Source organism: Vigna umbellata, chromosome 9 (assembly GCF_029865625.1).
Source record: "Vigna umbellata cultivar VRB3 chromosome 9, Vumbellata_1.0, whole genome shotgun sequence".
In the NCBI taxonomy this organism is placed as follows: Eukaryota; Viridiplantae; Streptophyta; class Magnoliopsida; order Fabales; family Fabaceae; genus Vigna; species Vigna umbellata.
Window position 1 is genome coordinate 12,669,842 of NC_142173.1, and position 16,729 is coordinate 12,686,570.

A 16,729-nucleotide genomic window follows, 5' to 3' on the forward strand; every position below is an offset into this window, starting at 1 on the left:
AGATTATATATATATATATATATATATATATATATATATACCTACGAAATAAGTTTAAAATTAATTCCTTAAATGATTTTTAGTTCCTAATTTTTCATTATGGGATATTGTTGATTCCTATCAAATAAATAAATCTTAGGAACGAGACAAAATATTTAGTAGTCAGCAGCAGGCACTTTAGTAACCTAACCCGAACAGAACGTAGTTTCTGCATAATTCCCCAATAAAAAAAAACAACATAAAAGACCCCTTTCCAACGATATTTTCCTTTTTTTTTTTTCCACATTCTCTGTTCTGCACTTGCATGAATTTTCAAAGCTTCAGGGTTTATGGGCTCTCTCTTTCTCTTTCTCTTTCTCACTCACTTGCACCCTTTTCGCCCTCTTTTCCCATATAAACTCTTGTTCATTCACAGACTCACTTGTGTTCTTCCAACTCAAATAAGGCCCTGAGACTCTTATTTACCATTTTGCCACTGCCCCAACAAAAAGGCTCAAAGCTGGGGAGGCTTGTGGGTGTGATTGCCACCATGGGGTTCTCTTCTCAGACCACCCCTTTATATTGCCCCTCTTGTTCCCGCCACTTCCGTGCTGCTCTCTCTTCACTGTCCCTCTTGGCTCCCTCTCAATCACCACACCCCAGGTTGCTTTTCCTTCAAAGTTTTTAACTTTTTCTCCATTGGGTGTCACTTTTGTCTTTGTGGTGGTGTTATGTTGTTTGTTGTTGGTATGTGAGCAGTGTTTTTTCTTTTTTTGGTTGCTTTGTTAGATGGTTTTGGAGAATTTGCTTTTCTATTATGGAGTACTGGAGTACTGTTCAGCTGAACTCTATTGTGTTTTCATGGTTTGTTTTTCTTTATGTTTGAACATTTGATATAGGGAATATTGCATTTCAGGGGATTAAGTTTGAATTGTTTAGTATGGTTTTGTTCATTGTTTATGGCGTTTTGTGGAGTCTCTAGTTTCTACGGGTGTTTCTGAAGTGATAAGCGGGGTGGGGGAGGTATTGATTAAAGGTGTAGGAGAAGTTTGATTTGATTGAGAAAGGGTTTTGTGGAGTGTATTTGAGTGTCTGTGTGTGTTCTGAAGATGGCCTCTGAAGCATTTTGGTCATGATCTGTTAGGAGGTTTTCTATTAAGGTGAATGTTCAGTTTATGGATAGTTCTGGTATTGCCAGTGCTTGAACATGGTTTCCACTTTAAATGGTATACAGATTTGAACAAAATTAAACGTAAAATTGGCAACTCGTCAGGGTTATGCAGATTTTGCACTGCACACCAGAAAAAGGGGGGTCACCATATAAATTTCACTCACGGTTGCTTGTGTCTTGATATTAGTTTTCAAATGTTTTAGTTGCTAAGCTTTCAACCAGTGACTAAAAAGTTAAAATTAAAATGAAGAATCCATCCTTGAACGGCAAGTTACTAAAAAGTGAATGGTAATCTCTAAATCGTGAAGGGTAACTGATATCAAGGTTCTATGGACTTCAAATTGTTTTCTCTTCTCTACACTTTTTTATTTGGAATTATATGTCTTGCATTACGGATCAAACAAAGACTAAGCTAAAATTGTTTGTGTTAGTTGTTGACTTCTATAGTGGAAAGATTCTTGTACCTTCCTTGTTTGATACACAATCTCACATAAAAGCTGGCAACTGCATATGATATTGTTTGTGTTAGTTGTTGACTTCCATAATGGAAAGGTTTTTGAACCTTCCTGGTTTGTTACAATCTCACATAAAAGCTGGCAACGGCATATGATCCTGGGATTAACTATATGCAAATGTGGAGTACGTTGCCACATATGATATACAGGAAAATGGAAATTTTCTAATATTAATTGTGACATTTCAGAAGTCAAAATATGTATTGTTTTAGCTCACACCTGTGGGGTCTTTTTCTTGAATGTTCTCATGCTGTTTCTTCTTCATATTAAACTGAAAAGCTAAATATGCCTTTATATTCCTTTGATTGGTTCCTTTTATTTTTTTCTTTTAACTTTCTGTGCATGATATGACTTGCAGAAGAAAAATCCAATCAATTCTGATTGCCAACAATATCATTCGACATAGTGCATTGTCTTTCAGAAAAGGTTATTCCTGCCTAAAGAGAACACCTTTTGGGTTGAATAAATTTAAGGACGTGGAGTATAGCCATAAATCTCCTGTACATATTTCAGTTAAGAAATTTTCTGACATGTCATATGGCATGTTGGAGGAAAGGAGATGTGAAGAAGAGTTGGTTCCTTTACATCCCTCTAATAGTCAGGTTAAGATTATGGGATTAACTCGATCTCCCATGACCCTTGGTAAACAATACTGGGTTGAGGAATGTTATAAATTATCTAAAAGTAAAAACGAAATGCACTTGCAGAATAACAGGGTTGCGCCGAATGCAGTTACTTCCACTGGTCAGGAACAGGCTGTTTCTAGTAGTGTGAAGCACACTCATGTGCAGCAGGATCTTGATGAACCTGCCTTGCCTTCTGTTAAACATTCTAAATTAAAGAACTCAAAAGAGTTGGTTGACACCAAAAGGGTGGACACTCTGTTAAAGGTACCTCCATCAAAGATCCTTAAGGAGAAGGTTGACAGAGTTGAAGACAAATGCAATTTGGAGACAATTGCAAAGTATGAAGCCAATGCAACATCTTTTAAAAAGGCACGTAGTTCTGAACAATTAAAACTTCGAGGCAGACTTTGTAGTATCTATGAAGACATATTGGTTGTTAATAATATTTCTCTTGCTGAGGAAGTTGCTAAGATGCTTACAGTAAATTACAGGCATCTTATTCATGCATGTGATACTGAGGTACTGCTCTTGTCTTTTTTAGCATATATTATGGTTTTTCCTTGATTGCAGCAGTGTTCATATCTGGATTCTTGTCAAGTTCAGTGAATTTGTCCTTTATAAATCATACTCATTGAAGTGATATATTGTATTCTTAAGCCATTTCTTCAATTGAGTGCATATTAGCTAATGTATCAGTATGAATCTCATCATGGATATTTCATAAATGTTGAAATGTAATATACCAACTTTTAATGTCGTCAAAGGTGGCCAAGATAGATGTCAAACAAGAAACACCTGTAGATCATGGGGAGATAATATGCTTCAGTATTTATTCGGGTCCAGAAGCTGATTTTGGAGGTGGAAAGTCATGTATTTGGGTAGATGTACTTGACGGTGGAGGTAAAGAGATCTTTAATAAGTTTGCTGAGTTTTTTCAAGATTCATCCATCAAAAAGGTAATCTTCTCTTATTGCGGACCCTTTTTATGTTTTAAATCCTATCATTGACATTGCACCTTTCAAGGCCTGCTTGGCCTATATTTTATAAAAATTAATTTTTGAAGAATTGATCTTAAAAAAAAAATTGATTTGTGTTTGGGAATAATATTATAAAAGTTTAGAATAATTGATTTTGTTTGAATGGTAGAGGAGAATCTCTTTTGAAGTGTAAATGCAGGAATTTTTTGAACAGTTTGATAGGTGAAACACCAAAATTAATTCTATTTAAAGAAAAAGTGAAAGCATTTCACTTTCAAAATCATTTATTCTTACAGTATTAAAAAATGCAGCTGAAATGCTTTTTTCTGAAATTTAAAACAGTAGCTTCCAGAAAAAGCTTTAAAAGACTATTTCGTATAAATTAGTTTTTAAAAGGTTATACAGGTGCATTTAAGCTTCATAAATTCAAAATGGCTCCATATTACTTCTGGGTTTGTGATATGGGATTCAAAATAAATTTTGAAGTAACGAAGTCATTGGTGCATTCTGTAGGTCTGGCATAACTATAGCTTTGACTGTCATGTTATACAAAACTATGGATTTAAGGTTTCTGGATTTCATGCTGATACAATGCACATGGCACGGCTGTGGGATTCATCTAGGCGCTGGGTTGGTGGTTATTCTCTTGAAGGACTTACAGGTGACAGAGAGGTAATGGCTAGGGCTAAGCTGGACCATGAAAAGGATTTGATTGGTAAGGTGTCCATGACAACTATATTTGGCCAGAAAAAGGTGAAGATAGATGGATCTGAGGGTAAAATGACTACCATTGTTCCTGTTGATGTGCTGCAGAGAGATGAGCGAATACCTTGGATATGTTACTCTGTCTTAGATGCTAGAAGCACTCTAAAGCTTTATGAGAGCCTAAAAAGTCATCTTTCAGACATGCCTTGGAATCTTGATAGTCTACCTGTTTTACACAAAAACATGTATGATTTCTATCAGGAATATTGGCAGCCATTTGGTGAGCTTCTAGTCAAAATGGAATCAGAGGGAATGTTAGTTGATCGGTTATATCTTAAAGGCATAGAAGACGTGGCCAAAGCAGAGCAAGAGGCAGCTGTTAATAGATTCCGAAAATGGGCATCTAGATATTGTCCTGATGCCAAGTATATGAATGTTGGAAGTGATGCACAGTTGCGAGTACTTCTCTTTGGTGGCACCATTAACAGGTGCTCATCATTTAAATCTTGCGCGGAGCATGTTTCTATCTTAAAAAATTGATGGTTTTGAAGTTGAAATTGATATACAATATTTTCTTTGGTGAATGATATCATGCAATCTGAACTATACTGAAATATGCTTTGTAAAAATACTAGAGATATTCATTATGTTGATATCATTATAGTTTATCAAGCATGCTTTTTCTCTTAAAAAAATTGGTTGCTACATGAAGGCTCCTGTTAATACTAACTGCATATATGTGGTAGTTGATTTTTGGGGAAAGACCTGTTTGGTATTATACTGAGACTCTTGTTTGTTTTGTTTTAATAACTTGATCATATTTTATGAATTATGTTAACTAGCTTCTTTATTTCTAGTTAGGGCAATAAATGGCTGTATGATATTTCTTTTTCTCTTAAAACAATATACACTGTAAAGTCTAATTTAACTATATACTTGTCAATGTTCTGGATATGTGCTTGTCTTATCATTTTGTTGTATTCTCTATTCCAGAGGGAAAAAAAGTTTTGAAGTTTGAGTTTTACTGTTTCAAGATATTTTTATCAATACCATCTTGCTCTGTATAATGTCAGCACTTAGAATTTTTCAGGTTTTTCATTTTTGAAGAATATGATATTTTATTCAGTGTCAATCATAAAGTGGCTGACCTTGATCTGTACACTAGAGTTATAGATCTATTTTCTTTGTATATATGAAGGTCCTTAGTACAATGTGTTGGAAGTCCCACATCGACTAAAGATAAGACCAATTCATAGTTTATAAGTGGGTGCAAACCTCAACCTACAAGTCGGTTTTGTGGATTGAGTTAGACTTAGAGTCCACTTCTAACACAATGTATCCATGATTGTTACCGCATTCTTTGATATTTCTTTTTCTCTAGCTGAGCTCATTAAGGGGGATAAAGTTATGATTCAATATACAAATATTTTTCTCCACTGGTTTTGATGAAGTTGTTGAAGTATATAGATAAAGTAAAGCTTTCATTTTCACTTGCTACAGTATTCATTACAGGAAAAACCATGATGATGTAATTCCAACTGAGAAGATTTTCAAAATTCCCAATGTTGATAAAGTGATTGCAGAAGGCAAGAAAGCTCCTACAAAATTTCGTGATATTAAGTTGACTAGCATTGGATACAACCTGAATGTTGAGATATACACACCAAGTGGTCGGCCCTCAGTTAGTGGTGATGCTTTAAAAGTCCTGGCTGGCAAAGTTTCTGCTGAATATGACTTCAATGAGGCTTGTGATGTGGATCTTGATGTTGAAGATGGAAATCCCTCTCAAAGTGAAGATTTACCTAAAGAAATAGACAAATCGGTCTACGGAACAGCTCTTTCTCGTTTTCCAACAGAGGAAGAAGGGAAAGAGGCTTGTCATGCCATTGCTGCTTTATGTGAAGTCTGTTCAATCGATTCTTTGATATCTAACTTCATCCTTCCCCTGCAGGTGATATTCCTTTTTAAATTTTTTATTTTGAATATCCCTTGTCTGGTTTGTTTATTGATTTTCATGTTACCCTATAAACTCTACTTACCCAGCGGGATTGGCATCAATAGGGTTGATAGTGCAATATAAGTAGTAAGCTAGTTTTTGTTTGTGTGCTGGAGGAAGGAGAGGATGGAATTTGAGATCACTTGATTAATCCAATGCTTGCATTAACCTAAGAGGGTGTTGTTGGTATATTAAAGGTTGTGTATACATTCAAGTTTGTAGGTTATGTGTGTATATGTTAGTTTAATCTGTTCTCAATGGCAGGGTCATAATATATCAGGAAAGGATGATCGTATTCATTGTTCCATAAATATCAACACAGAGACTGGACGCTTGTCAGCAAGAAGGCCAAATCTGCAGGTTCTTATAATTTTCAAGACTTCGCTCTTGGTTTACTTTAATTTTTAAAGTGCTATTGTTTTCAATCCTTCATATATGTATATATTTATTTATTGACGATGGTATAATTCTATCGTTTTATGTTTATAAGATATGAAGCCATTTATGTGGCTTCACTTAATAACTTGTGCATTTAGGAGAGTTGGTCCTTGATATGATATAAAACCTTTATGACGAAGTAGTTAGTTTGATTATCGTTGCTTCCATTCTTCTTCAAACAATTTTTATTTTTAAGCACCAGTTACATGGTACAGCTGTACATATTCCATGCTTCAAGCTCAAAGAACGTAATATGACAAGCCAAGTTAAATATAGATCCTCACCTAATAGTTTAAGCTTTTAGAACAACTCATTATTGACAATAACGGCTATCTATTACTAGTGATATGCAAAAACTGTTACTTTAAGCCTAGTAATAAAAACATATGCCAAAGTTTTCCTGTTTGCTGTAAGTTTAGTTCATGAACTCTCTTATTTTAGTAAAAATTCTTTTATACTTCCTGTGGACTGTACATTAATTTGTTTTTTCTGTATTTTGTTATGAATAAATTATTCCAAAGCTTAACCCAGTTGAATATACTAAAAACTATATATGAGATTAATCTCCCTTGCGTTCAATATACACAGAGTCCTTTATTTATAATAGAAGAAATATGGGCTAAGCTTAAAATACAAATAAGAAATAATAACAAACAAACTAAAGATAAAAGATAAATATAAAATAAAGATAATATATCTAACAAACTCATTGAGTGAAAACACATAAATGGTCTTGTAAACGTTATCTCTCACACAAGTCCCATTTGGGCTTGAAGTATGAAAAATGCACAAGCCTACTTATGCTGAAACTCAACATTTTGTTAGAAGCATGGGAGTGGCAGGCTTCCAATTCTAGACCACTTGGTCATGAGGCCCTAATACCATGTCATGATTCATCTTAAAAGTTTAAACTAAGACCCTAGAAAAATATTATAATTAGGAAAATAAACAAATGTAGTGGTAGCTCAATTGATTAGAGTGCTCGTTTGGTAAGCGAAAGGCCTTGAGTTTGAATCTTAGCAGTAGGAAATTTTGTTTTGCTGGGTAGAGGTAATTCTTGCTGAGCAAATTTGTGACTTATTCATTGCACAAGTGAAACTCTTGTAGAGAGAAAAGGGTTTCTGAAAAATCTAGAGAGCTCACATGGGACATTTTTGTTGGGCGAGGAGGAGGTCTCGTTGAGCAGTGGGGAATGGACTTCAAGGAGTTCGCTTGTAAGTTTATATGTGAGCAGTGGGGAATGTTCATAAGCAGTTTAGCTCTTTGTGAGCGAATGACTGATAATCTGTATGAGCAGTAGGAAATGGGCTTCGAGGACTCTGCCCGTAAGTCTCTTAGTGAGTAGTGGGGAGTGGACTCTCTGTGTAAGCAGTGAGGAGTTTAGCTTTGTGTGAGCAAATGGCTAATAATCTCTATGAGTGGTACAACTGGTAATCGTGTGGGTTGAGATATCTGGCTCGCTCTACGAAGCAAGTGGTTGGGAGCTATGCTTGAGCAAATAGTAGATAGTTCTATGTGAGCAATTAATTGAAACTCTAAGAGAGTAAGGGTTTGTAGTTTCACATAAGCAGGATATCCAATAGCTCTGTGTGAACTAGCAGCTTTGTGTTAGGTAGTGGGTGTACTATGGGAACTAGTGACTTTGTGAGTTAGAGATCTTGAGGCGTGACAACGATTGACATTGTGTGTGAAGTTGTGGTTGTTATATGGATAATTTGTGATAGTGGATTATGTGTTGCTTGTGTTAGCTCATCCTTATTTTATGTGGTCGTGGTTTCTATCTGCGATGATTGAGATTTATTACGAGAGCATATGATAGTAGGGAGTGCTTAGGAAGATGCGATGTAAAGATGAGAGTTATGGGGATAGTTTTTGGGAGCAATTTCATTAGTTAGTTTTAATATTTTCACAAAGTAAATCTTTTTGGTGGTAAAGATTTTGTTCAGATGACAGTTTTACCTTTTGAGAACAGTAAGATGTGTATTTCTCTTTATTTGGTGAATAAAATCATTTTGTTTATGTTTAAAGAGTGGTATCAGAGTTATAAGTGTTATGGATAAGTATGAGGTAATACCATGTCATGATTCATCTTAAAAGTTTAAACTGTCAGGTGGAGATATATAAATGGTTTTATACACTGACAATATTTTTGAAAAAGAAGAATCAAACTAAGTAAATTGAGTTTTCATGTACATTAACAACTTACAATAATTGTGAATCTAATTGATTTTTTAAGTTGAACTTTGAAATTCAAGCATGGGTATTGTATACTGTAGATAAATCATTGGATTTTAAATCTTTCAATTTAATCTAACATATATTTCATAAACTAGAACCAACCTGCTTTGGAAAAGGACCGGTACAAAATCCGTCAAGCATTCGTAGCTGCTCCAGGGAATTCTCTTATAGTTGCTGATTATGGACAGGTTCGCTATTTACTTATCTAATTGAACTAGTTACTAGAAATTTCATTCTGTTGATTGAGTTGCGTACTGTTGCAGTTGGAACTTAGGATTCTTGCACATCTTGCTGGTTGTAAGAGCATGTTGGAAGCCTTTGAAGCTGGTGGAGATTTTCATTCAAGAACTGCAATGAATATGTACCCATATATTCGTGAAGCAGTTGAGAGAAAGGAAGTGCTTCTTGAGTGGCATCCTCAGCCTGGTGAAGACAAACCCCCAGTTCCGCTCCTGAAGGTATATTGTCTTCTGATCTATTTAATGTAGACCATAACCAGTAGTAGCCTTGATGTTAGATACCCAAAAGTATTTTGTTAGTTTGGTATGTCTCATTATATGGTAGCTCATTGTATGTCAGTTATGAGTACTCTTTGTTTGCATTGAACACATGATACAATTAAGACGTGCTAAATTTAAAGGCTATTTTCTGTCTTCATTTATGTTCTAAGTAATTTATCTTTAGGGAATGGAACCAATTAAGAGTGACCCTCAAGTAACTTGAAAAATAAACCTTTAAAGAAATACAGGATAACATATTAGAGTATGTACTTAAATAGATAAATTTAAGTTCTTTATCAGAAAACATTTGGATTAGGTACCTGTCGGAAATATATCGGAACTGTATCTCATAAATAAAAAGCATTTTGTACTCATGGGTGTTAGTGTCTTTCAGTTTAATAGTGTTTAGGTCTGCCAGCGTGATGGTTTAAAAATCATTTATCTATTACGTTTCTTTTTCATTTCAGGATGCCTTTGCTTCAGAAAGAAGAAAAGCCAAAATGCTTAACTTCTCAATTGCGTATGGAAAGACTGCAATGGGGCTATCAAGGGATTGGAAGGTACCTTCAATTCTGTAACTTATTGTGAAGGGCTTAAATAGTTTACAAGTCCCCTTCATTATTGATTTGGTTGTCCAAACAAAGTTACATATATTTTTCTCTCAGGTTTCTGTGAAAGAGGCTAGGAGAACAGTTGACCTTTGGTACAATGACAGAAAAGAAGTGTTGAAATGGCAAGAAAAACGTAAAAAAGAAGCCTGTGAATTTCAACGGGTGCACACATTGCTAGGGCGAGCCCGGAGGTTTCCAAAGATAGACCCAGATCATAGCTACCATAGAGGTCATATTGAGCGAGCTGCTATCAATACACCAGTCCAGGTCCTTGATCTTTCATATACTTTTATACAATAGTCTGCAACACTCCCTTTCTGTATGTCACTATTCTCAACTTTGATGGTTACATATAGTAAATGTAGACTGTACCAATTAGTTGATAGCAGTCCTACCATATAAAAAAGGTGACTTGTTCTTACTGGAGGGGTTTACTATATAATCAGTTACATTCATATCTCTTGGAACCTGGAACCTTTTTCCCTCTAAGAACAACAGTGAATGGTGCGTTACATTAGGCTTGTGAAAACATCACAAGTCAAAGGTTATATTAAAATGATAATTTATATAAATCTGTGAATAAAATCATATGAAAGGCTAACTGCATTGTTCTTAATTTCTTATCAGATTTCATTATTCTTGTCAGCTATTTGTCTATTATATTAAAGAAAAGGTTTCCATGTATAAAGTAAATGTAATAAACAATATTCTCACCAGACATGTCATCGGTGTGTGTGTGTGATAGGTTTCTTTAGTCAAGAAACCAATCTTTCACTCCTCACAGTACCCACTCACACACAAAAGAAAGAATATGTATGTATATTGCTTCTGTAATCAAAGAATGAAGTGTTTACAATCTTTCCCCAAGAGAGCACTCTCCCTCCACAGGAGCAACCTCCTGTCAAATACACTGAATATCCAAAGCTACCCTCACACAAGACCTTCCTGCCTTCTTATAAAGGCTCCTCCCAACCAACTAACCAACTAACAATTAATTCTTAACTGTTTCCTCTGTCCTGCACCTATTATCCATTATAACCTATCATATTATATCCTATCAGTGTGTGTGTAGAGTTTCACTGAGTGGCTTCTTTAAAAGTAAGCCTCCATGTTTCTAAACAGCTTAGGAGAGTATTGATGGTGTTTTTCTATTGCAAATAGATGTATATTATTTTTAATCCATGAGTTTTGATCCATCTCCACCTTCATGCCTTTCTTTTTTTGGCTCTTCTGATTTGTCAAATATTACAGGGTAGTGCAGCTGATGTTGCTATGTGTGCCATGTTACAAATATCCAAAAATAAGAAGTTGAAGGAGCTTGGATGGAAGTTACTTCTACAGGTTAATATTTTTGTCAAGAATTTTCTGCTTTTTATTTGTGCTCACTTTTTGTCAAGTTTCATTTAAGTATGTTCACACAGGTTTGCTTTCAATAATATATTTATTCACTTTTGAGAGAATAGGGCACGGACAAGTATCAGTGAAAGAGTACATTAACTCTGAAATATAATTTCTATTGATCAATGAAATAGTGTCTGTTTGTGTTACTGTTGGATGTATTACCGAACCAAACTCTTTGATACTTACCTATTCAATTTCATTAAAATTCATTATTCCAATCTTTGAATGGTGAAGCAAAATGCTCCAAGTAGTCTGCTTAAGCAACTGGCTGTTGATAGAAAAGCTATACAAATTATTCTTTTCAAATAAGCATAATCGTGGCATCTCGATTGATGTATTTTCCTTGCCTTCTACTATTTTCCACTTTTCATAATATTCCAGTTTATACATTGGTTGCTTTGACATTTTTCCATTTTGGCACTCTCTTCAATTCCTCATTTTCTGATCTTTAATATTTGAACGTCATGAGCATTGAACTTCCTAACCATGGATGCTTCAGATTGCTTAACTAATACATCTCTTAATGCTCCATTTTCTCCTTTAACTTCTCATGACATCATCTTTGTATTACTTTCATATCTGTGTTGCCCTTTATCACTCCATTCCTTTATGATGTTTCAACTCTTAATGTTAGCTAAGAGTTTTGGCTACGGAAAATCAGGTTCATGATGAAGTCATATTGGAAGGACCAACAGAGTCAGCCGAGGTTGCTAAGGCCATAGTTGTCGAGTGCATGGAAAAACCCTTTAATGGCAAGAATTTTCTCAAGGTTGGCCTCTCCGTCGATGCCAAGTGTGCTCAAAACTGGTACGCTGCAAAATAGATGGCTGGTCATACAACATGAACGGTGATGACCTGGTGTGGTGGGGTAATTTTGCACCTTTGATTTCATACAAAGGCCATAACATGGTTGGATCAGGAAGAGTTGTTTTCTTGGCAACATGATTCTTCCTTTTGGTAACTGTAAAACAGAAGAGGCTGCTACTTTTGTGCTTCTTTTTCCATGGCAAAGGAATTGCCCTTGAGTTTATCCTCCTTCATTTCTATCGAGGTTCTTGATGTTCCGGAAAGAGTAATTCCATACTGATGTTTTGCTGTGCATAGCAATTGTGTCTTTGAAGGAAGAAACTAAGTGGAAAAACCATGGTGTTAGCAATTTGTCTGCTTATGCTATCTGTTAAAGAGTAATTGGTGTATCATTTGTATACATCATGTAACATTATGGCATAATGGCTTTGTGCAACTGTATCATTTGTATATTGTATATAAAAAAACAAAATTTGCGAAATTTCTATTTCATTTACATCATGCAGAAACAAGTGTTCGGGTAAAAATTTTGATATAGGATTTTTAGGGTGGTTTTATTTTTGTTCCTAAATCCTTAGTTTAACTCTTTAACTTAATTTTGTTTTTGTTTACGAAAATCTTGCTTAATAATAAAAGTCATATAGAATTTGTTCGTAATGTTTCGATCACCCAAGGGTTTTAACGAAATTTAATTCTTTTCACCCAAATTTTTATGAAGATATGATGAAGTTGAAAAGATTATGTTAGGTTTCTCGGTGACAACAAGAAGCTAAGAAAGTTCTTAAAGTTCTCGTTTGATCCAAAGAACTCCAGTGACTCAGACTCAGTACAGGAAAAACAACTTTATCACTAACAACTGCGGTGTTTGAATACAATAAAGGGATAATGCTTCCCTTCACACATGATGTCATAGTTCCTGTCTAGCTCTCTCAATTACAAAAATAATCATTCCCTCTAAAAGACACCCTCCGGTATAGTTTTACCCTTAGGTAACAACCCTAAACCCCTACAACTTATGTCCTGTTTTTAACTCCCTTTCTTCTAACATAGACCTTCATAGTCTTATCATTACACACCACGGTTTGAATAACCTTGTCCTCAAGGTTAAAATCTAAGAATTGATCCTGTAAGGTGGCCTTATCCTTCCAAGTAGTTGTCTCTGATCCCCCTTCTTGCCACTCAATGAGAACTTATTGTACTAGTTCTCCTTATTGTTGATTTTTCCTCCTTTGTAGCACCTTGTGAGGGAAACCAAATGTTGTTCTGCCCTCCAATTCCTCTAGCAACTCTTTCTCCACTTGTTGAGTTCCCATAACCATCTTTAATTGAGACACATGAAAGATTGGATAGATGTGTATTGTGTCGAGCAGCTGTAATCCGAAAGCAACAGGTCCCTCTTGTCGAAACACCTTGAAGGGACCATAATATCTAGCTTACAACTGATTGAGTTTCAACTATTGGTAAAGCAGTCATACTTCCTTCGCCTAACTGAGAACTTAATTTAGCGGCTCTTTCCAAAAGACGCGAATGTAAATAAAAAACATCCCCTGGATAAGCTTCGCGACCTGGTGGTCTTCGTAATAGAAGAGACATTTGCCTATAAGCCTGTGCTTGTTTGGAGAGATCGTCATAAATGATTAAAGTGTGACGTTCGCGGTACATAAAATATTCAGCCAGAGCTGCTCCTGTATAAGGCGCGAGGTATTGTAATGTAGCTGGAGAATCCGCTGTTTCAGCTACTACAATAGTGTATTCCATTGCTCCTCTTTCTTGTAAAGTAGTCACCACTTGAGCCACAGAAGATGCTTTTTGACCAACAGCTACATAAACACATATTACATTTTGTCCCTGTTGATTGAGAATGTGTAATATGGTTGGCATGTATACCTGTCTATGAGGCCGAATCTTTAAATAAACCTAATTCCCTACCTTTATCTTAGAAGGTTTACGTCTTTTGTTGGCAAATTTTATCATTTGTTCCTGAGCTCTTAATAGGTGATAATGTAGTTTTTTGAGAGCCTGATCCCTACTCATAAACTCTTCTGCCACTATCTCTATGATTGTCTCCCTTGGTACAAAAATGGGCTAGGGATGGAGGGGGTCTTCCATACACTATCTTAAAGGAGTACATTTAGTTTAACCTTGGAAACTAGTGTTGTACCAGTATTCTTCCCAGGGTATAAAATTATTCCAATTCTTAGGCTGCTCAGAACTTAAACATCTCAAGTAAGTTTCCACGGTTCTATTCAACACCTATGTTTGTCCATTTGATTCGGGGTGATAAGTTGTGCTCATATGCAATTGTGTGTCTTGTAGTCTGAATAACTCCTTCCAAAACAAGATTAGGAAAGTAGGATCCCTATCACTTACTATAGATGAGGGAATTTTAGGGAGCTTTACTACTTCCTTTACAAAAATATCAACAATGGCCTTAGTTGAGTAAGGGTGTTTAATGGGGGATAAAGTGCCATACTTGTTGATCCTATCCACCACTACCAAAATTGCATCATATCCATTAGATTTAGGTAGGCTTACAATAGATTGTAGGCTAATCTCATCCCATACCTGTGAAATAGATAAGGGTTGTAAGGAAGAAGGCTAGATATTTATGTTGATGACACACCATATATGTTGCCACAAAACCCATCACGATTTTCTTCATCTTTATCCAATACAAGGATTGGACAACTTTTCTATACGTGCGAAACACCCAAGAATGTCTCCCTGTTGGAGTTATGTGGTATTTAGCTATCAACTTCGGGATTTAGGATGAATTGGCGGATAAGATTAATCGCCTTTTGTAGTGGAGGCGATTATGTTCCAGGGTAAACAAAGGGTGTGAGTCTGCATATTCTTCCAAATCCTCATTGATCTTTTGTGAGGTTGGATCCTTTCCACTTCCCCCAAGAATGTCTGAAAATCCTGCCAGAAGGACCTTGCAATCACCCTCATTTCCATCTCCCCTTCGACCTTGTCTTTAAATTTTTGTGACAGTGCATCTGCCACCTTATTAGAATCCTCATTTTTGTATACTATCTCAAATTCACACCCCAACAATTTAGCCAACCAATTTTGTTGGTTTTGGGTGGTGATCCTTTGTTCCAAGAAGTACTTGAAACTCCTTGGGACTGTGTGAACCATAAATTTCTACCTAAGTAGATAGAGCCTCCAGTGTAGAATGGCTAGAACTAAAGCCATCAACTCCTCTCAAAATGGACTTCAAAAGAGAGCAATCAAATAACGTTTTGTTGAAATAGGAATAGGCCTATTGTTTTGTGACAGTAGAGCCCTAACCCCCTTCCTTGACACATCACAATACACATGGAATGTTTAGGAGAAATCTGGCAGGGTCACCACTAGTGCAGTGGTAATAGCCTTCTTAAGAGCTCGCATCGCTTTTGTGCTTTGTTGATTCCATTCAAACTGACCCTTTTTCACTAGGTTCCTTAATGGCCTTGCTATTTTGCCATAATCCGTTATGAACCGTCTATAATACACTATAAGGCCTAGAAAACCCCTTAGAACTTTAATTGTCCTTGGTATAGGCCACTCTTGCACAATAGTAACCTTCTCCTGGTCCATTTCCAGTCCTTGACTATATATAACATGTCCTCGATATTGAAACTGTCTCCTTCCAAATTCACATTTTTTCTTAGGTTTAAACCCTCAGATGGTCCTCGTATTTGTTGAGAAATCTCAAGTGGGTCCTCTTTCTGCAAACAGTCTCAATTGAGTCTTAAATTTTGTAAAATCGTAACAATTAAGCCCTTTCTGTTAAGTGGTATAAAACGGCATTAAAACGTGATGACGTGATGCATAGTAAATATGTTGAGGTGGATCATTTTATTACGTGAAAATAATTAAATTATGACATGAAATATAGTAAAGTAAAAGAAAAAAAATAGAAAGATATGGAAGCATAATCCTATTTTGAAAATGTTTCCAAAAAAACCATAGAAGCTTCATTCCTCATCACCCACAGAGCATCTCATCCTCCATTAACCTCATCAGCCATCACCAGCCATGATCAACCTCCCTTTGCGAACCAGCACTGTGAAAACCTTCAGACCACCATAAAAGCCCATGCGCCACCATAAGAAGAAGCCAAATTACCTTCAACTTCAGCCAAATCGCACAAACCCAAATGCCGACACAAAACGCGAACCACCAACAGTGCAACTAACGCACCACCATCAACGAACCTGGCGTCTCCTCCATAACAACCACAGTAACCACCTACAAACCAAAACCCCAAAATCGCGAACCCTAAATTGCGCCTTCATCTTCCTCTGCAAAACCTCGAGCTTCATCACGCCATTGAACCCCAATCTACAAATAAAAGCCAATGTCTACCACTGATTTGCAAAACCACTGCGAAAGCCGCCATGGAAACCCTAAAACCCAAATTACGTCGTCGCGAAACCTCCATTCAACTCCATTGTCGACCATCTTCATTCAACTTCCATGGCCACTGGTTTACATTTTCTTCTTGTTCAAACTCTGATGCTGGGGTTTATCAACGAAGAGGAGGAAGCCAAATTTGGGGAAAAGGTGTTTCTGATTAGGGTTATTAGGTGAATTAATATTTTTTGAAAGCTAATTGGCATAATTAAAGCTAAGGGGATTTAATTGCATTACTTAATTAGAATAAAAAACGTAATTTAAAATTGTTATTACAAGTCATAATTTAAAATTTCCACATAACAAAATCATCCAAATCAGCATCACCACATGAGCATACTTTGACGTTGTTTCTGACCAATTA

General features: G+C 36.0%; 1 protein-coding gene across 4 annotated transcripts; it reads left to right on the top strand.

The window, feature by feature from the left end:
* Positions 1 to 247: 247 nt before the first annotated feature.
* On the top strand, positions 248 to 12,526 carry LOC148192595 (DNA polymerase I B, chloroplastic/mitochondrial-like). 4 transcript variants are annotated; one of them, XM_088098989.1, is made up of 12 exons: positions 248 to 642; positions 2,024 to 2,810; positions 3,056 to 3,247; positions 3,782 to 4,461; positions 5,474 to 5,924; positions 6,234 to 6,329; positions 8,741 to 8,833; positions 8,909 to 9,103; positions 9,613 to 9,705; positions 9,811 to 10,023; positions 11,008 to 11,097; positions 11,792 to 12,526. In XM_088098989.1, the coding sequence occupies exons 1-12, from the start codon at positions 530 to 532 to the stop codon at positions 11,978 to 11,980; spliced, it is 3,192 nt and encodes a 1,063-aa protein (XP_087955115.1). In that variant the 5' UTR covers positions 248 to 529; the 3' UTR covers positions 11,981 to 12,526. The 4 variants fall into 4 exon arrangements, with proteins under 4 accessions (XP_087955115.1, XP_087955116.1, XP_087955117.1 ...); XM_088098990.1 differs by having other exon boundaries at positions 249 to 642; positions 5,486 to 5,924; XM_088098991.1 differs by having other exon boundaries at positions 256 to 642; positions 11,819 to 12,526.
* Positions 12,527 to 16,729: the final 4,203 nt, after the last annotated feature.